This window comes from Hirundo rustica, chromosome 16 (genome assembly GCF_015227805.2).
Source record: "Hirundo rustica isolate bHirRus1 chromosome 16, bHirRus1.pri.v3, whole genome shotgun sequence".
Taxonomy (NCBI): Eukaryota; Metazoa; Chordata; class Aves; order Passeriformes; family Hirundinidae; genus Hirundo; species Hirundo rustica.
This window is the reverse complement of record NC_053465.1, coordinates 7,670,425-7,691,397: the sequence shown is the minus strand read 5'-3', so window position 1 is coordinate 7,691,397 and position 20,973 is coordinate 7,670,425. Positions and strand designations below refer to the sequence as shown.

The following is a 20,973-nucleotide window of genomic DNA, read 5'->3' as shown; positions in this document are numbered from 1 at the left end:
TCCTGCTCTGGGCATACTCTGAACCCATTAGGAATTTAGAGCATTAGATATACGAGTTGCAGAAGTGACAAGTAACACTGAGAAGATGCTGCCCTTTCCTTTGGAAAAGGCTCCTCTGCCGCTTGCCCCTCAGTCCCATGTGATGAGCAGCATGATGGAGGCCAGGGCCCAGGAGGAAAGATGACTTTTCCACTCCTCTGTGACCCTGGGCTTGCTCCATGCAGCAGCGAGCTCTCATCACGTGCTCTCACCACGCCGTTTTCCTTCTCAAGACAAGCAGAGGCCTGGGACAGTGCCAGATCACAGAGCCCTCTATAACGTGCCAGAGAAATGAAAGCCTCCCAGCAGAGCAGAATACACACAGAAGTGATGGCCAAACGGGAATGAAAAGAGGACCTGAACTTTACTTTAAACACCGGAAGGTGTTTGCTCAGGAGCCAGAACAAAGCCTTGTATCAACACAGCCTGTTGTGCCAGCCTGTGAGCAAAAAGGGTGGATGGAGACACCAAGCCCCAGCAGTGCAGGAGCCCTGAAGTGGCACAAAAAGCAGATGGCAGCACGGCTTGCTGGGGAGTTGTCACTCATCCCATCCTCCAGGTAACAGGGTCACACAGACCCCAAACCCTGCTCTGCCAGCTCTGAGGGAGTGCTGGTGTCAGAGAGCAGGAGAAACGGGATCTGAGCTCCCTGCTCCTGGCTCCTGAGCAGGTTCCAAAGCTCCACAGCGTTCACTCTTGGTGGCACCTCACTCCACGGGCTGGCCATGGAGCTGAACCCAGGGACAGGACAGGGCTTGTGTCACCAGGAGCTGAACAGTCTCTGAACAGCCCCATCAGCCTGCACCACGCTGGGAGACAAAGGAGCTGTTCATACTCACCAGGACACCCATCTCCAGTGTTACCATGGGCTTCAACCCACCCAAAGCCTTTCTGCTGGACACAGGGCAGGCAGCCCGCGTGGTGACAGTGTGTGACACCAGATCTGTGTTTAGCACAGCTCAGGAGAGCTCTGGCTAGTTCACACAAAGTGGGACCCCCAACGGGTCCGGCACCTTCTCTGCCGTGTTCAGCGATTGCTCTGCATCACCCCCCAGCAATGCTGGCAGCTCATGCAGCAGCCACAGGTCTGAGCCCCACAGATATGAACCATTCCTACCTTCAGGCAGAAATGCAGAGAGGAGAAATGCCCCAACCCTCACCTGGTCAGTGCCAGACTGCCACAGCCTCTGGGGACACAAGGAGTAAGCAACACACTTGTAATAACATCCAGTGCTGGGAAAAACTGGTGTTGGAGAGGCCATTTAAAACCTGAGATTTGTAATTTTTTTTAAGCCCAGGATAATTTGGGCTTTTTAAAATCCAAAATGCTGGGATTCTTATCACTGTGACATGCAGTGACCAACAGGCTGTGACATCAGCCTAAGCAGACGTGCCTCCGGTGCGCACACAGAGTTCTTCTCCAGGGCTACCAGACGTCTCAGTCCTCTGCTAAGGAAGTTTCCCCTCCAGATTCTATTAGGAAATGCTTCATGACCTTTGGAAATTCGATTTAATTTTGATTTCTGCTTGCGGATTAGCATTTGGTCAGCAGGTTATCAGCCCGGGAGGAGCCACTGAAAGTTCAATTTTTTTTCTCAGGAAGTTCAAGGTAGAAGAGTTTTCAAACCCAGACTCTAAATGTCATTTGTCACAAAGGAACAAGGTCCCAGAATGGAGGCAGGACAGAAGCTCACCCCAAGAAGCATCAGAAACCAGGACTTCATTCCAAGCACTAAAAAAGTAGGAACATTTATTAAAAGAGTTACATGACAAATGTATTCTGAGCTCCCACTCAGCACTTCATACCCTTCTGGACAGGGATGGGGATATTCATTTCAGAAACCACATGTAGCAAATTCACTTTTTTCATTCTACCAGGAAAGGTTTTACCTCAGAAAAAATATCCCAATTCCACTGCAGCACATGCAACTGCTGTGACTGTGACCCCAAAATCACACCAACTTCTCTAAATAAATATTTGTACACAGAGCTGCCAGTCAGGTTTGGCTTGTGCAAGTGTCAAACTGTACTCACACAAGCCAATTCACTTCAAAGTGTCTTAAATATTATCAAGAATCTTGAATCAAGTTTAGTAAAGAAAAGCAGATAATGCTGGTCCTGGCATTCCATCCTCGCTGCTCTCTTCCTCTCTCTGCCCCCACAGCCCTCTCCATGCCTCAGGCTCCACAGCTCACACCAGGAACACAATCAGGCCCTGAAGGAGAGCAGGGAGAAGCACAAACACATCATCTCCCGTCAAGGGATGCTGGTTCACAGCACACAGCAAAGACAGAACCCTCCTGCAAAAGTCCTCATGTCCAGTTTGTGATAAGGAGGGCACAGAACTCTTTGGGAGAGGTTGGGGAATATCCCAGCTCCTCCAGGAGTGAACTTGGGGCAGTTCAAGACTCTTTGGTGCCACTGGAGGGGACTTCACAGCCTGAATGCTTGCATTCGCATCAGAGCTGCTCCCAGTGATTTCTCCAGAAAGAAAAGAGGGCCTGGACAGGGAACTGGGACCTGTCCCAGTGCCTGAGCACTGCTCCTGATGCAGCTGGGTCCACACCATGTGTGGGTATCACATCCCCAGGTAGCAATCCCCGACCTGAGGGATGTCAGAGAGAGCAGCCCTCTCAGTCTTTCAGGGATTGAAATCTGCAGCTCTGGCACACACTGGCAGGGTCCTGTGAACAGCCCTGGTGCCTCCCAGAAGGCAAGAGCCCATCTGAGCACTCACCGCCTTTATCTGAAAATCCACATTCACTAAGGGAATGCGCAGCACCTTTGGCAGCGGGATCCCGATGCTCAGGGCACCTGCAGGGGACAGACAGGTCCTCACATGCTGAGCCAGCTCACACCCAGCAACAGAGCTGCTCCAGGGAGGGCACGGGGAGCAGAGATCCTCAGGGCCATCACCATGTGCTTGGCTTTGCTTGGGTTCTCCATCACTGGCTGTTGCCAGAACAGATGCTGGGGCGGGATGGTGCAAACGTAACTTTTAACTTTAAACTACATCCTCAGAACGGGGACTTCAGGGTTTTAGTGGCTCAAGCCCTTCTAGTACATCTTCCAAAAACACACACACACAAAAATGAAACCAACCCTCTTCCCTCCTTGCCCAGAACTCAGAGTGCTCCCAACATTACAGCCATCCAGGCCACCTTACCATTGATCAGAGGCAGGAATGTTTCCACAAGCAAACTGCTGCAGTGGGGCTTCAGGGTGGAGATCTGAATCGGAGAAAGAACAACCATGTGAGCAGCACTGCCTGGCCCATGCCAGCAGCAAGCAGGGTCCTTGGGACTGCAAACCACTGCCCACTGACACAGCAAAAGAACAGCCCCTCTTCTCTTTCAAGGGAATCTACTTTTCTTCTTCAATTTGTATTCAGTCCTTCCTTTAGAAAAACTTCTGCCTCGTGACGCTTCTGCTGCAGCTCGATGTGAGTTCCCCCAAGCAGAGGTGAATAAACAAACAGATTTTGGCTTTACATTTTCTTTATTAGAAAAGGCAGAAGGGAAAAAGAAACCCCAGCGACAGAGGAATTGCTACAACCTACATCAGAGAGCAGCTAACAGCTCTGACCATCAGCAGGGGTAATCCATCACAGCATCCCACAGGCACTGCCTGCCCCCCTCCCTCCCCAGGAGCCATGGGGCATCACGCTCGGCTGCTCCCCCTGCCCAGCAAAGCCCAGACTATGTCAGAGACTTACATTACTGATGCCAACATCAGAAGATTCCAAGGAGAGGGAAGTGCTGCAGGGAAAGGAAAGCAAACATCAGGTCAGACACAAGGCACTGGCCAGAGCTCGCAGCCAGACCTCAGCCCCTCCAAGCACACTCCATGGGCAGAGACCCACAAAGGGACACCTGCATTGTACCACAAAAACCAGGGACTGGCACAGTTACTAGAACATAGGAAAAGAAAAGCTTAATCTAATTTTAGTTTGCTTGTCAATGATGCAGCACTGCAGCGGGGCACACACAGCTCCTGGCTGCACCTTCCCTCTCCCAGCCCAGATTATTCACTTTGAGGAAGGAGGCAGCTCCTGGCCAGCTGAGAGCAGAGCTCCTGGAACCCCGTGGCAGAGGGGCTGGAACTGGGTTATCCTGAAGATTCCTTCCAACCCAAAGCGTTCTGTGACTCCATGTAAAAGCGCACAGTCTGGATTTAAGGACCTGGTGAATTTGCTACAGCTCCTCATCTATCACTGCAATCACACGACTATCCATACCTAAAATGGATGCTTTATTTCCACTTTCAATTTCTCTTTTCTACTTCTATTGAATCTTGTCTATTGAATTAAAAGCCTTTTGATGCATTTCTATTCCCTATATCGCTGCATACAAGCTATGCCAATTTTGCTTCTAAATCCAGCTCTTTGACAAGCTAAATGGCCCCAAATCCTCAAACCTCCTGCTATAAGGAATGCTCTCCAATCTTTAATCATACCTTGACTGGCATTAATGACAGCACTTTCCTTTACTGCTTTATCATTCATGTCCAATATCAGGCATTTCGAACCACTGCCCAGGATCAAAGTCAAGCTGACAGTCTTACAATTATTCAGGTTACCTCATTCCTCCTTGTTATAAAACTGACACACTTTTCCTCCAGCCTCTTAAAACTTTCCAACTGCTGCAATCCTTCCTGAACTACCCCATCCACCTTATGCCATCAGTCAGCAATGAAATTCTCCCATTCAGGAGATGAAATGTCTGGTTTACAGACACGGGAAACATTTCAAGTCAGGAGCCCCAGAGCCGACATTGCGGCACAGAGGACGTCCCCACCTGGATGAGGGGACAGCTCACCTGCCCAAGGCCAGCTGCAGCACCAGCCTGCCCCCAACAATCGACACACGGACGTTTAGAGCAAGGTCCTGCAAGCAGAGAGGGAGAGGATCAGCACACAGAACCATCCCCATGCCAGCCACCCCTCACCCAGCTGGCTGCACGCTGCAGCCCTCAAAGGCAACTCCATCCACACTTACGGCCTTCAGCAGCAGGAAGTTGAGGATGGATCCATCTAAGCGGCTACTGAACAGCTGGATCAGGACTGAGAGCTTGACGCTGGCTTTGTTTTCTTCCAAGAGGATGAGCGGGTTCCCTCTCAACACCAGTTTGATGCTCAGAGGACTGGTCCCACTGCAGGCGGAGCACTGTGGGGATTGGGGGCGCATGGAGGTGGCTGCTGGCACCATGGACACCAGCCAGGCAGGGGACTGGCCGTCTCAGGCAGACTCTCACAGCCCCATAGCCCAGCCCCACAGGGCCTCCCCAGGGTCACACACACCCTGGACAAGCCAAATTCACAGAGCAAATGGGTCCAGCAGCATGGATCAACTCTCCATGCTGAGGGCACAAGGGGCTGAGGAAGGAAGGGTGGACACATAAGGGGCTGTGGGTGTCAGAGGGGGCCCAAAAATGGGATACACCAGACAAGGCAACAGGAGATATTTATCAGCTTTCTACATCAATGGCTACAAGCTGAGAGAAGGCTTTCCCCTGTTCAGGGAGCAGGAGAAGGCTGGAGCAGGCACTGGCACACAGGAGAGCAGGTACTGGGCAGGGGCTGTGCAAAGCCCGAATCTCCTCTCCCACTCCCATCAGCTGGTTGGGCACCAGGACAGGCTCAGGCCATGCTGGTGCAAGAGCAGGGGAGCAGAAGACTGGGGACCTTTGGCACATCCAGGTGTGTCCTGGAGAGGTTTACACAAACCCTTGTGGCAGAACAAGTTCCTCACCCCAGCAGGAGCGATGGTCCACACGGCCTCGCGCAGGCGGCTGGCGCCGGAGAACTGCGGGAACAGAAGCAGCAGCAGCCCCCATGAGCCCCCCGGCTGATTCCAACAACACCCATCCCGCCAGGGACACCCCACTGCACAGCAACCCGAGCCTCCCACTCTCTCCATTGTTCCCCAGCTGTCTGGGTGGCTCCTGGTAGTTGTTAGGGTGACAGCACCCAGCCGTGGAAGGTGATGTCCCCCAGGGGCTTTCAACACCTGCCAGTGTGCGGACCCCTAAAATTTCCCATTGGAAGCAGAGATGAGAGGCACGGGAAACGCAAACACCCAGGGGACGGCACTGCAGCGTGCAATGTCCTTTCTCGGCGGCACTTTGCAGACCCCTTGAAACGGATCAGAGCCTGCAGGGGCCGGCGGCTCAACCAGCGCACAGCTGGTCTCAGCTGGTGTCCCCAGGGCTGTCCTCACGGACAAGAGCGCGGCCGGGCACTGCAGGTGCTGCTCCAGCTTCCTGAGAAGGGCAGCAGGGAGGCAGTGCCGGGGTGGAGCCCGTGCCAGCGGGCACGCAGCGTGCACACACCCCGGGACAGGCACGAACAGCCCTCCCTGAGCACACCGGAGACCTGGTGCCTGTCCCTCGTTCACTCCAGCGTGAAGTGCAGGCCCTGCTGTACTCACAACATCTGGCGTGCAGGGGAAGGTCTGTGGTGGCAGCTGGAGCAGGAGGGACAGGACAGCGTTGAGGAAGCTCTGGCGCATCACCAAGAGCAGGAGCCTGTCCATCAGAGGAGGCAAAGCAGAGGGGGATGAGTCGTGCGGGATGGTGCTGCCTCCCACCTGCTTCACCACACCCTGCAAAGAGAGGAGATACGGACATCAGCGCTCAAAGCCCCGAGGCGCGTTCAGATCCTGGCAGGAACATCCCCCACTCCTCGGGGCTTCGGGAAAGCACCGGACCCGGAGCAGTTCGCTGTTTCACAGATGACAGCAGGTGATAAAGCTGAGCCCGGGTAACTGAGGTGCTAGTAGCTAATAACACACTTTGTCCAAATCTCAAATCACAGCTTCGCTTCGCCCTTGAGGTCTCACACTGAGAGACCCACATTGAACCAGCTGCTCCCTAAGGAATTGATTCCGACCATCCGGGGAGCTTGGGGGCAAAGGCTCCTCCCGGTGAAGTCACTGCACCAGAGCCGGTGCAGCAGCAGGGGTTTCACAGGCTGCAGTGTTTGCTATCAGCCCCTGCTCCTCTTCAGTGCTCATGCCCCACTTGCTTGATATTTTTTAAGCTCCCCTCTCTGCCAGTAGTTTTCTTTTTGCTGGTTTTCCCCCCCACAGTGAGACAGAAGTAAAAATTACATCGGTTAGCCTGTTTTAGCATTCACCCATCACAGAGACTGAACAGCAAAGGCAAAAAGCACCAACAAACACCAGGTCTGCAGGGCAGGAGAGACGAGGAAAAATTCTCATCCCACGAGAGGAGAGCTGCTCATCCCAGCGGCCACATCCAACAGACACAGCCTCGGGCAGCCTCAGGGTGAGGTGGCATACAGAGCAGCAGAGGAAAACCGCACACAGTCGCTTACTGGTGATTTGGATAAAGATCTCAGCACTTGGGAGCTGCATTTCCAGGACAAGGCAATATTATCCCAGCTGCCCGTGGGATTCCACAGCCCCCACGGGATGAGGTGAGCACACTGAAAGGACGGGCACAGCCACGCTCCCAGGGTCCTGCTGCCCTGCATTCACTTACGTCTAAATCCAGCCCAAGGAACTTGCCAGAGGTGTAGGGGATGCTGGCCAGCTGGTAGTGGATTGTCCCTGCTGTGCCGACCGGGATCACCGCTACACAGGAGAAGGATCGTTACAGCACCAGGAAATCAGCAGCAACACAACCTCCCCTGACCCCCCCCACACACAAACACCGCTACTCCGAAAGGCCAGAACATCCCCAAATTCAGCTTGGTGGGAGCTGCCTTTAGGATATAGCACAAAAAGAGCATCAAAGACAGTAAGAAAAACCCAAAGGTGATGCATAAAAGTAGAATAAGGAGGGTCAAGGTGGGAGCAGTTCATTGGAAAGCTGGGGGGTGAATCTCAGGCTCAACAGCCCTGCAGAAGTTCTGGACTTCTGTTGATGCCCTGAGGGACCTGACGTGGGAAATGGGTCTTGTTCCCACTGTGGGAAACCCAGGGAAGCTGCGTCTCACCCTCCACAGGCAACGCACCATTGAGAGTGCTCAGGAGATGGATGTTCACAAGGTTCATCACGATGTCGACCACGGGACAGAGCTGCAGCACAAAGCAGAGGCGGCACCACTCAACCTCCCTCACCAGCACCACCCGCAGCCTGCCCAGACCCCCTCCTCTCCCCTCCAGGGAGAAATTTGCATGGCAATAGACACAGCTGGGGTGCTGTGAAAGATTTGGGGCAGTGGAGCATCCCTCGAGCTGTGGGACCACACTGAAGGGGAATGTTTTGATCTGGGGAACATCTGAGGCACCGCCCCACAGGCAGCAGCCCTGTGGGCACCTCAGCCCCATGGCCCTTGCCAGTGATGTGGGAGAGCAGCACAGAGAGACAGTGGATCTTGCTGTGGCCTGGTAACCAGTTTTCCCCAATATTTCTGTGCTTCAGCTGTGAAGGGAGGACAATCCTCAGCCGTACCAAAGCGGGCAGAGTCGCTGTCAGCTGGCGAAGCACCAGCTCATTCACTGACAGGGTGAGTAAGCTGGAAAAGAAAGAAAAAAAAACAACCCTCCAAATCAGCACTAACAAAGCTCCAGGACTGGAGACAAAAAGATCTCCAGCTTTCATTTTACATTCTCCTGCACCCTCAGTCATCCCTCCAGGGCCAGTGCTGCGGCTGATGCTTGCCAGAGCAAAGGCTGGAGATACAACAGAGCCACTTACCCCGCTGAGGGGAGAATTTGACTCATCGCTGAGAATCACAGACTCATTAAGGTTGGAAAAGACATCTAAAATTACCAAGTCCAACCATCAGCTCGGCACCACCCCACTAAACCACATCCTCAAGTGCCACAGCCACATGTTTTTAGCCCTTCCAGGGCTGGTGTTTCTACCGCTTCCCCGGGCAGCTTGTTACAATACTTGACAGCCCTTGCTGTGAAGAAATTTTTCCTTCAGCTCCCAGGGAGCTTTCACTGCATGAAAGGAGTGAGCCTCTCACAGTCTAACCTTGTGTTTGGTATCTCTCCCTGGTATTTAAATCAGTGCTGTAGTTAAGGGAAGAGGGAGCTGTTAGGAAATATCTTCATGTTAGTTACTGGGAGCAAACAATTTGCATCTGGAATAACAAGAGGAGAAATCTGCTGTGTGACATTTCCACGCTGCTGCTGAACAACTCGCTCAGGACGTGAGGTGCCTGCAGCAGCACAGAGGCAGTTTTGTCTAATAATCAATATATTTCTGGACTGTTGAGTTGGCAAGACGCAGACAGCAGGAATTCATAGAGCACCTGTTATTTATGCCCAAATTCTGCCTACAAATGCATCTGAGGAGCTGCCATGAAGTCATTTGTGTGTATCTACACTCCCCTTGCCTCCCCAGGAGTTCACTTCCTGCAAACCATCACTTTAATCTTGCTAAAAATTAAAACATGACCCCCAGAGCAGGTGAGTTGTGATGCTCTGTTCACTCACACAGCATTTTTCAAAGCAGCTGCTGCACTGATTGAAATATAATGCATAATGCAAAAATTAATTAGGAGGATTTCGATGAACCTGAAAAGTGAGTAATTCAAAAGCAATAGAAGAAAATATTTCCCATTATCAATTTGCTGCTGCGTTCATCAATACATGAAGTCAGCAAATCCTTGCTGTCAAGAATTTAATGAGACTGAGCAAGAGATGGGACACTGGCATGGAATTACACACAACCACAGCAATCAGAGGGAAACTCCACATGCCCGGCATTCTCCTGGGACAGCAGCCAAAGGCAGAGTACAAAACCAGGGAAAGTAATGGTCCTGTTTTCCTGGAATTCTCCCAGCCCTATTACTCCTACCCTTTGGATATCAATTCCCTAGCTAAATCTAGAGAAAGTGTGTTGGGAAAGGTACCAAACTTCTCGCTTCAGATTTTAAAATTTCCACAGGCAAACAGGGCAAATTAACCCTCATTCCACTGAAGCAACTGGCATTGGCAATAGGAGAGAAATGCCATCCCCGAGGCCTGGCTCTGTATCAGCTGAGCACCGTCTGTGTCCTGGCACACTGTCCATATTGTTGGATAAAGAGGAGAGGACTGCACATAACAGGAACATAAATCCACAGGCACTTACCCAGAAAGGACCTTGATCTTTATGGCCCCAAGAATGCAGAGGCAGTCTTCAGTGACAACCTGGAACGTGCCAGATTCAAAATTTGTGCATTTGATGTTTGCAGTAATGTTCACCTCCACTAAGATATCAATGAGTTCTGAGAGCAGGCCAACCAAGCTGCAAAAATAGCAAATGGGATTATTCCATCTCTCAGCCTCTACCCAGAGAAACTCACCAAAGCCAGGAGAAGCAGACTTCTCCATCTCTTGCAACCATTACCAATGCCACAGGTCATCTTTTGGTGCCTGGGTTACTCTGTGACTTTATTATAGGTGAGAAACACCCCAAAACCCTTAAGAGATGCAAAATACGTCAGGGTAGGGGTTTCTCTCAACGTCCACCCTGATTCCCCCACTCACCAGTTGCCTCTGAGCTGCAGCTTTGCCCCGATGGTCAGCTGGACCCCGATCCCTGGCAGCAGCACCACCGACAGCCTGGGCACCCGGACCTTGATGAGGTGCAGGCTGTGAACAACAGCAGCAGTTAAAAACCTTCCAGCAGCTGACAGCTGCACCCAGGGAGGAGCCCAGGGCACCCACAGCACCCCAGACACCTCCAGCTGGAGGCACAAGGATAAAAGACAGCTGACTAAAAGAAGGCAGCCTAGAACTAGACTGGGGAAGCCGACTTTGGAGTGCCATCTGCTCTTTTTCCCTCTGTGGTCCCTTTTCCCTCTCTCAGTGCAGTCAGGCACTGACAGCACCACCAGAGCTGTCATCCTGCACCTGCACCCATAACCTGCAGTGTCCCTTGCCAACCCACACAGACAACACGACGGGGTCAGAATTTCAGTACCACGATGAAACAAGGATAACAGCCCAGGCCAGCCGTGCCAGGGGCAGCTCAGCTCGCCTTGCTCAGACCTGATGCTCAGGGTGCACTCACAGCCAAGCACTTACTCCGTGATGCTGGTGGGAGAGTTCAGCTGACTCCCTTCCCCCATGATGTTGGGAACCACGAGACCCTGCAGGTGCTGGTGGATGAGCCCATTATGAATTATGGCATCTGAGAGAACTGGAAAACATCTGTGCGTGAGGACCAGCACGGGCAGCAGTGACCTCTCCCCACTCAGGCAGATCCATCCTGGCACAGCAAAGCCCCTCCACTCCCCAACACTCCTCATGGAGACATCAGCTGTCTCCGTGCAGTCAGATAACACAGAGATGGTATTTTACAGCTTTGGTGCAATAAACCAAAGCTGCCCTTGGTGACGTAAAAAGGAGAGGCAGCGGTGGGAAGCACCCCAGACTCCCATTCAAACGTCACAGTTTGGCTGTGCACTGCCAGGAGCACCAGTGACCCTACTCAGGAGCTGGGCTTCCACTCACAACTCATTTCTTTTTTGTCAAGGGGTTTTCATTTGTTGATTTTTGCCTGTTTATTTTTGGAGTTTTTTAGTAGAAGCAACTTGAAACAAGCCTGAACACTGCAAACATCATTATGTCTGCTACTTCACAGCAGCTGCTTGTCAAATATCAGCTGCTCCAATATGGAAATGAGAAACTGAGACAGAAAAAGAAAGTAACCCAGATCTAGCCCTGAAATTTTGTGTGGCTGCTCAGAGCTGAAACACGCCCCAGTTCTGGAGCAGAGATTTCCCGGACCCATGAATCTGGTGAGAGCTCTCAGGGGCTCTGAGCGGAGCCTGCAGCCCTGAGAAATTACGAAATAAAGATGAAGACACTCAGGAAGTTCTAGTCCCCATCACAGCCCCGCAGAGCTTTCAAAGCAAGCACAGCCTGTGCCTTTTGGTAGTTACCGTTCTGCATCGCCCGCGGGCTGACGGCACACGACAGCCCGGACAAGACTTCCTGCGAGGGCGACAGGAGGCCACAGAAAAAGAGGATTCCAAAGAGCTTCAAAACCATCGTCTCCAGAAGGTTCCCCGGCTGGCAAGGGAGATATCAGAGGGGACAGTGAGGGAAAAGACTCTCAGAAGTGACCCCAGTGTGTTTATGAGGAAAGAAGTCAAGAAAGGAATCCCTTCTTTACTCTTTATCTGGATCAAAGGAGACTGCTCAAGCCCAGAGCAACAGAACCTTCTTCATGGCCACACACATGGGCAGGCTCCATGTGTGGGTCAATGAAAGCCCTTTCTTCATCCCTTGTGATTGGCCCAAAATGTTCACACAAAAGAAGCCAAACTTGATGTTTAAGTTATTTCTGTATCCCTGCGACGCGCAGTTACAGGAGTTTTGGTGAGGGACTTTGCCAAGGGAAGCATCTGAGGATTGTCTGTGTTCCTCCTACCTTTCAAAAGCAATAAACTAAAGCACAAGTGATAAAAATAAGCTAGCTAGAAGTTGTAACTTAATAATTACTAACATAAATTTAATCATGACACGGCAGACATAGGGAGGCGATGACGAGCTTGGTGCCCAGCCCAACCTCCAACCAAAGCAGTCAAGCACTTCCAGAGTGAGGACCCTGCCACCACATCTGTCACCCTGCCACCACACTAGCAGCGCACCGAGGACGTTACCTGACTCAGCTGCAGCCAGCTGGGATGGGCTCTGGGCTCCACTCAGGCTCCTCCGGACTCCTCGAGACTCTGCGATGCCCCTTTTTTCCCCCCGCAGCTGAAAGAAGCGGCCCTTTTATAAAAGCTGCAGCCAAGCAGACACACCTTTTCCACTCAGCCTCCCTGGCCCACCAGCAGCCATCCCTTTGCTCCTGCTCCTTGCAAGCAACACCCAGCTGCCACCTCCCTTGATTTATACGAGCCAATGTCACCGCCGACTTGAGCGGCTGCCATTCCCCTCTGTGGCCTGGATCACTCAGATGCTGCTCTTCTCCCCACGCCCAATCGGTCTTAAAAAAGATGCCCTGCAATGGTGCATCCAGCGGGTTCCCTAAGCTTTGAGGAAAACAGCGTTTTGGGGAATGGTGAGAGTCGCTGAAGCGTCTGAACCTGGCAGGAGGCTGATGGGGCTGTGCAGGGAGGCAGCACACAGAGCACAGGAACGTGGGTTCAAGGAGACTTAGAGCAGGGAACTACTTTTGCCAGTCCCTGAGGAGGTGTGAGACTTAAAAGACTCATTCCTGTTTCGAGTGGAGTCCTGGGAAAAGATTTCCTTGACAAAAAGCTATGTGGAGAGTTGCTGAGATCTGATAAAGGTTGGCATTTGGCTTGATTTCAGATGGATCTGTAAGGTGTCACGAATCCACTGTAAAAAATGAAGTTGTATCGAAATGCACAAAGCCAACAATAAACATAGTTTTGAATAAGCAACACTTTCGGTAGCTGAATACTGGTAGCAGCAACATGGATTTCAAAGGAAAGTCTCATCCTGCAGGAATGAGACTCTCACCCCTCAGCAGATGCCTTGGCTGGGCTTAGCAGAAGTTTCCATTGTGCAGGGCCCCAGGCAGATCTTATCTGGGCACTTTGTTTGGGTCTGGTCACCCGTGTTCCGCTGGGATGGACGTGGGGGAAAACTGGGCAGCAAAGGGCTGAGAGAGCTGGGGAGCCGGAGAGGGGCTGTGTGCTCAGCCTCGTGGAACATGGAGCAGCAGAGATACAATCATTCTCCACAAACATGGGAGAGGAGCAGGAGAGGAGACAGGGAGGAGAGCTGCCTGGGCTCAGGGACAAGGCTGGCACAGGAACAAACACAAGCTGACATACTCAAGTTGAGAAAGCTGCAACCACCACAGTGAGTTTAGGGCTAGTTGTCCCCTGGGAATACAGAAGGCAGAAGAAGGTACTCAGAATGCTCTTCAATACTGCACAAGGTGTGTTCTTGCAGCAGCAGCAAAGCGCTTGCACCGAGTCCCCAGCATGTGCTGCCCTGGGCTCAGGCTCGATGGAGCAGACAGAGCTTGTCACAGAAACTTGTTTTATTTGACCCTCAACCAGGACTGCATTTGATGTGCTGGTGACAGTCTAGTCCCAAAACCAGGGGTTGAGCTCGATGATCTTAAGGGGCAGCCTATCCATGCTGCTCCTTTTTTGTCCCCTTTCAAAGATCCAAACGCAGCAGGCTGAGCCCTCACCATGGACACACCAGCAGCAAAGTGCTCATGAGACTGCTCCAGCCGTGTACGGGCTGCAGGAATACCATTGCTGGAAAAGCCAGCAGCTGAGCACGGACACGTGTGGATTTCCAGCTGGTTTCAGAGTGCCCCAGTGTGCGCAACAAGCACGCGAGCCGCCGTGTACGTGCGCACGCACAGCACAGCCACGCGCTGCCATCGGATCCTCTCGCTGTTCCACGGCAAGAGGCAGAGATCCGTGTCCATGCACGCACGTCCTGAGCCCCACCTGAGCCACGGCACTGGCAGCAGCTGTGAGGAACGCGGCCCGTTTCACACACCCTGTCCATATTTCTTCTTGCTCTGCGACTTTTTCCTCCTCAGTCACATCCCTTGTCTCCCCTCTCATGCGCCCATATTTCATCCCCTCCTTGCAGCAGTGATTTAGATATCACTTACCAGGAGGCTGGATTCAGTCCTGCGGTGACAAGGGAAGATATATTAAAATAAAGCATTGCAAGATATTGTAGAAGGGATTGTCTCAACACATCTGCTGGAAAGCAGAAGGGCTGGAGGAAAGACCAACACCCATGGAGAAGAAATGCTCCAGAGCAGCCTCTGGCACCCTGCACCGCCCCAGGCTTGGGGTTCTGCAAGAAGGCAGGTTAAACAACAATGGGGTCTTTAGAAGAGTAATATTAAAGTAATTAAATGTAATAATTTAATTTTTATTAAATTTTATTAAATTAATTATTTTATTTTATTTTATTTTATTAAATTTTATTAAATTAATTTAATAATTTATTAAATATGATTACATTAACTGATTTTTTTTCTCTAATATCTAGGACTCTGGAAGCCTAGGGAAAACTTAGGAGAATTGCACCATGCAGGTCACATTAAAATGCTAAGCAATGCTGAAGATGAAATAAAATCAGAATTCTTGCGCTACATTTTAATGACAGGTGGTGGTTTTGAGACATTCCTGGGGTTTGCAGGCTACAGGAACACAACTTTTCTTCACTGTTACGTGACAAGTAAAAAAAAATAAAAATTAAAACTAAAAGGAGCAGCCTCAGAGTGTTAAAATTCTTTAATGGGCAAATAGGGCAAATACTCCTTATTAAGAGTATACATAAACTGGATCCTCTCTCTTGAGGTGAAAAGACTAAATCTGGTGGCAGGGCTTGCAGCCCATGATGGAGCTGCTCTGTACAGATGTTCAGCCTTTTCCCTCTCAGGGACACCTCCTAGGAGCCCGTGACTGCTTCCAAGCCGAGAACATTAATGAACTGCTCAGCCCAGATGTCAACGCAAGTAACTCCCTGATGCCAACAAGAAGGCAGCAGCTCAAGGGGAAGGAGAAAGCTCTTGGGGAAGAAAACGACAGAGGAAACTGCTGCACTGGAGCAGAAACTGGGAAAGGGTGGGAGGAAAAAAATAAGATTTAAGTGCTGACAGCAGCTGGGCTGTGAACTCCCAGCCTGGTCTCTGAAATGCTGAAGTTCAGGTAAAGAACTGTTTTCCCCAGCCAGCATTTTACTGGGGAGTATGGCAACACACCAGATCTGCCCTGGGAGGGGATCAGGCACCTCGGCCAGGGGCAGCTCAGCCCAGAGCCTGGAAAACAGGCAGAGAGAAAAGTGTCACTCACTGTTCTGTTTCCTCTGCCTCACTGCGAGCTGGCTTGCTCAGGGGAGATTCTTCCCCCCTCCTGTTAATGAAATTGCTCAGGGAAGTGGAAGGAAGGAGCTGTCTCTGAGCTCCCCAAAGCAGTGTAACACGCTGAATTCAGCACCAGAAACATGGCATTAGTGCAGCACTGCCTCTGTAGACTCACCTGTGTTCTGGTTGGTTTGGGATGGATTAATCCTCCCAGAGCCAGGCTCCAAAACTAATTTCTAGCAACAGGATTTGCCAAAACATAGAGTCTCCTAGAAAGGACCTGGAATGTTTTAGTAAGAGCTGAAGGACCCAAACCCTCCTCGAGTTTTGGGACTCAGCTTGAGCCCAGGACTGACAGGAACCCACAATCCCCAGATTTGCAGCTGGTTTAGCAGCTCCCATTGTCAGCAGCCCAGGAGGACAGAGCAGCTTAATTAATACCCATCACTCCTGTAGCAGAGCCAGCCTCGCCAAGCTCACGCTGACCCAGGGCCACTGCATCGCGCACAAAGCCCGGAGCCGTGGCAGGGTGTGCGTGGGCAGACGTCAGAGCCCTTCTTTCCACCTGTACCCGTGTCTGATCACTCAGCCGTGCACTTTCCTACACGGGGCACTTGAGAAGCAGGAACGTAATCTCAGGGAAGGGCCACACAGAGAGCCCGGGCAGGGAAAACAGGGAGAAGGAGACAGAGGGACTGGCAGCAGCTCCCAGGAGCTGCCTGTCAGGAGGAGGGAGAGCAGCAGCATTGATTTCTGGAAGCATCCGCAGTGCTGAGAATAAACAGCAAAGCCGAGTAAAATCACTGCCATGAAATAAGCACAAATCGATGTCTCCGGGAATTTTATAGACAGGAAATGTTCTTCTTCTGAGACAGGAACAGAAGCAAGGGGAGCATAATGTTAGCAGCCCCCCAAAAAGGGACGAACTTCATTAGTCAGATGCAGCACGGTGAGAGGCAAAAGAAATGCACTAAAAGTGTCACTCGCTGGACACTCTGCAGAGCAAGAACAGAGGCACTTCTGCAGACGTGTGTTCAGACCTTGCCCAGAGCTCCCCAACATAGCACTGATAGCAGCACGGGCTGGAGAGCTCACAGGGACACCCAGGGAGGCCTGGGCAGCCTTGCAAATCCCTTCCCGGCTGCTTTGGGTGGGCACCGGCTTCACCAAGTTTTGCAATATTTTATCAGTGTCTGTGACTGCACAGAAGGACGTGCAGCCGAAGTGCTGCCCTGAGCACCTTTCTGGGTGGGTATTTCACATCTGGACTTTCCAGGTTTCCCTGGGGCGTCCTTTCTCACCTGGCGCCACACAAGGCACACTTGGTGAGCAGAAGAGGTTATGACCTTCCTGAAGGACTGCCAGGAGCCTGCAGTGATGGACCGCGGGGCACACAGCTGTCTGCCCCGTGTTTGGGGTGCATGGCCAGAGCCGTCCCTGGTTTCTGCAGTAGCTGACCCACACCAGCATCTCTCCACCCTTCCTCCATCCCTGCCTTCCTGCTGCTGCACAGCACACCCCCAAGCAGAGCCACGATAGCCTGGGTTCCTCAGTGATGCAACGTGCACCTCAAAGTCAATTCCAGTTCTATGTTTTAAGCAAATGAATCCCTCTCCTGATTTCTTCCCATCACTTCCAATCACTCGCACCGCGAGTGCTGTGAACGCCTCAATTCCTCCTCACTCTTCATTCTTCCAATTTATTTTTTCCCTTCCTCTCAGGCTGGAAAATGGATTTCTGTCCATTTTGTTGTCTCGGAAAGTGTTGGCACTGTGGTGCCAGGAAAGACTTTTTAAATAAAGTCAGCTAATTCTATTTGACTGAAGGATAGCGACACAGACTCAAAGTCATGTTTCTGCCTTGCCTGAGGTTTGGGGAAGCTTTACTTTACAAAAAGAAAAGCAGAATTGAGTGAAATTGTCCTTGATAGTCTCCATTAATCCCTGGGAAGAATTAGCAGCAGCTTTATATTACGTTCATACATCTTCTAGAAGTAAAGATTTCAGGCTTTCTGTCTTATTCACAGCTTTTAATAGAGACTTGACGTGGTCTCTTCGGACACATCATCAGCACAGGTGGCAGAATTAGTGCCCTGCTTTGTCCGGATGCTCCTCAGGGGATAAATTACAGCCCTGCAGGCAGGCAGGGTTCGGAGTCAGCGTTATGGAAATAAATGCTTATATCCAGGAAGACACCGACTGCTCTGAAGAAATTGCAGCTGAAACCGGAGAGTGAGTTCATGTTAAACAAACCTTGCTGATGAGTTAATTAGCCTGACGAGCATGGATGAGGTCTAACTCACCCAGGAGCCATTTCCCTTCCATCAGTTTGGTGATGGTGTGTCGATCCTGTTTTGGGCAGAAGCATCAAAACAACAGATGTGGTTCTGAAAGGAGGAGACAAAAACGCATTAAGGGACAAAGAGGCATCAAAATCCCGAGCAGGCTGGAGGGCAAAGAACAGGGTCACACCCAACAGGTAGGTGGCTGCCCTGCCCCTGACCCCGCGGGGCTCAGCATCCCAGTTCACCCCTGCAACTGGTGCTGGTATTTCTGGGCACCCATCGCGTGCCCTATGCACCGAGGAGATGCCACACGTCTCACACATCCTCCCTGGATCCCCATGCTTCCACACCGAAGAGCCATTCCACTGCAGGACACGGGAAACACCTCGGCTCTCGGAGAGGGAAAGCGGGGACGGGAGCGAGGAGCAGCCGCGCAGGGCAGCGGGTGCACGGGCCCGGAGCTAACCCGGGGACGGGCCCGGAGGGTTCTGCGCACGGGCTGCTGAAATACACCCACATAGCTCAGAGGAGCACCGGGGAGAGGCCGCGGAGCACACTCCGGGAACAGGGACAGCGACAGGGACACCCCGCGCGGGGCTGGAACCCGCGGGACTCGAACCCGCGGTCCCCGGAGCTCAGGGCGGCTCCCTTGGGCTGTACCGCCCCCTGCTGGCGGCCAGCGGCCGGCGGGGCAGGGACCGGCGGGGACACGGAGCCCGCCCCGGGCAGGGACCCCCGACAGCCCCGGGCTGGGACCCCCGACAGCCCCGGGAAGGGACCCCCGACAGCCCCGGGCTGGGAACCCCGACAGCCCCGGGCTGGGAATCCCGATCGCCCCGGGAAGGGACCCCCGACCGCCCCGGGCTGGGAACCCCGATCGCCCCGGGCAGGGACCCCCGACAGCCCCGGGAAGGGACCCCCGACCGCCCCGGGCTGGGAACCCCGACAGCCCCGGGCTGGGACCCCCGACAGCCCCGGGAAGGGACCCCCGACCGCCCTGGGCAGAGACCCCCGACCGCCCTGGGCAGAGACCCCCGACCGCCCCGGGCAGAGACCCCCGACAGCCCCGGGCAGGGAGCCCCGACAGCCCCGGGCAGAGAACCCCGATGGCTCTGGGCAGAGACCCCCGACCGCCCCGGGCAGAGACCCCCGATCGCCCCGGTGACCGGGGAACGGGGCACGGAGGGCGTTGGAGGAACGCTGGGGCTTTGGAGCGGGAACGGGAAACGCGCTGGTTGGGAAGGTTCCACAGGAAAAGGTTCATGATGGGGGTAAAGCTCCGTAAAGCGACTCCCGGTGCGGGCAGATCGATTCCTGTGCACCAAACACAATAAAGACAAAATAAAGAGACACGATTAAATTTCCCTTTGACTAAGAAGAGCTATTTGACACCGAGCTGACACATGGCAAGGAGTGCAATGCCAGCCCTCAGCACAGGCACAGCCCAGGGGCATGGGGCACACTGCAGATAACTCACACTACAGCTTCACAGATACACAGAGTGATGGGAACAGGCATTTTAGCAGGGCCTGTTCCCTAAAAGAGCGAAGAGTTAGACTAAAGGATGAAGATTTTTATGGTGGGGTTGGTAAGACACTGGCACAGTTTGGCCAGAGAAGCTGTGGCTGCCCCATCTCTGGAAGTGCTCAAAGTTAGGTTGGAGCAACCTGTTCTAGTGGAAGATGTCCCTGTCCATGGCAGGGGGTTGGACTAGATCACTTTGGAAGGCGCCCTTCAACCCAAACCGTTCTATGGCTCTAAGTTACAAAAACAATGTGGCTCAAGGATGATTTAACTCACACAGTAAAAGCAAAACTTTGATAGCACAGATTGATCTGTTAACGAGATCTCTTTAGAAGCTCCACAGCAGAGCTCCTCACATACACAGAGGGACACACTCCTTGGCACAGCCATGCCAAAGGTCCCAGCCACCCCACATTCTCTGGGAAAGAACCATGAGCCCCTCGCCTGTACAGCAGCAAGGAAGGCGTCATGGTTCAAAACTCACTGCAATACTAATTAAAACCTAAATCAGCTTCCACAATTGCTTTTAGCATCCCATCGCTGGGCAGAAATACCCTTTGTAAACATTTGGGGGCACAGGCGCTTACAGCTGGAATCTGTGTGTGAAATCACCGCGTGCTCCACCGAGGTGTTTCAGCTGGATCACCCTGACACCCAGAACCACAGCGTGCGGCCCTCCAAACCTTGTCTTCAAAAATGAAGAACAGGATTTTTTCAAGGCCTCACCAGGACCTGGTAATTTCTCACAGCCTTTCCTGCTCGCAGATGCTCAGACCATAAATAATCACTACAGTGATGCTTTCTGGCCCGAGGCAGCCGCTCGGCTGTCCTGCCTCCGAGATAAGGCTGGGGAGCTTCACAGGGCTTGGGCGCTTTGAGTGGGATCTTCTCAACATCAAAGTCCCAGCAGGGTTTTTAGTGAAGCTTTAGAACCAAGTTAAGGATTTTTTATGTGCCATACAGCACCCAGCATCAAAGGGACAGCGTCTGCAGGGGCCTGCTGTTAACAAAGTCACCGATAGCACCGAAATACAGCTGAACTAAACAGCTCCATCACCACTATTCTGAGCAACTTTTATGTACAGGAGATGAGCACTCCGGAGGTTTACTCGAAGCGGAGAGTCTGAATACAAAAACCTGACTCCCCTATATGCCTTGGGGAATTAGTCAGATGGAAATGAGGAGCTGGGGATCTTTGAGCTTGTGCCGTGCAGCTCAGTATAAATATTCTCATTGAATTATGACCCTTTGCAGGCCTCACGCACAGAATCAAGGTCACTGGCAGCAGTTGGCAGGAGAGCTCTGCTCCTCCAGCTTTGCTATTTCAGGATGCAATTGTTTTTTCTCTTCCAGCAGCAGTTATTGTAAGCAGGGGCTAGCTGGGCTGTCAGAGGA

The 20,973-nt window shown here is 52.3% G+C and overlaps 1 protein-coding gene across 1 annotated transcript in view; it reads right to left on the bottom strand.

Moving 5' to 3' along the window:
- Window positions 1-1,873: 1,873 nt before the first annotated feature.
- Window positions 1,874-20,973, bottom strand: part of LOC120760032 (BPI fold-containing family B member 4-like) — a 28,990-nt gene continuing 9,890 nt past the window's right edge. Inside the window, exons 2-16 of the mRNA XM_040079924.1 lie at window positions 11,890-12,019; window positions 11,030-11,144; window positions 10,490-10,594; window positions 10,092-10,247; window positions 8,457-8,520; window positions 8,017-8,080; window positions 7,542-7,633; window positions 6,467-6,640; window positions 5,789-5,842; window positions 5,036-5,203; window positions 4,857-4,924; window positions 3,755-3,797; window positions 3,206-3,269; window positions 2,777-2,853; window positions 1,874-2,254 (exon numbers count right to left, since the gene is read on the bottom strand). Of these exons, the coding sequence (XP_039935858.1) occupies window positions 2,231-2,254; window positions 2,777-2,853; window positions 3,206-3,269; window positions 3,755-3,797; window positions 4,857-4,924; window positions 5,036-5,203; window positions 5,789-5,842; window positions 6,467-6,640; window positions 7,542-7,633; window positions 8,017-8,080; window positions 8,457-8,520; window positions 10,092-10,247; window positions 10,490-10,594; window positions 11,030-11,144; window positions 11,890-11,998 (1,377 nt within the window). The 5' untranslated portion in view covers window positions 11,999-12,019 and the 3' untranslated portion in view covers window positions 1,874-2,230. The remainder of the gene's footprint in view (window positions 2,255-2,776; window positions 2,854-3,205; window positions 3,270-3,754; window positions 3,798-4,856; window positions 4,925-5,035; window positions 5,204-5,788; window positions 5,843-6,466; window positions 6,641-7,541; window positions 7,634-8,016; window positions 8,081-8,456; window positions 8,521-10,091; window positions 10,248-10,489; window positions 10,595-11,029; window positions 11,145-11,889; window positions 12,020-20,973) is intronic.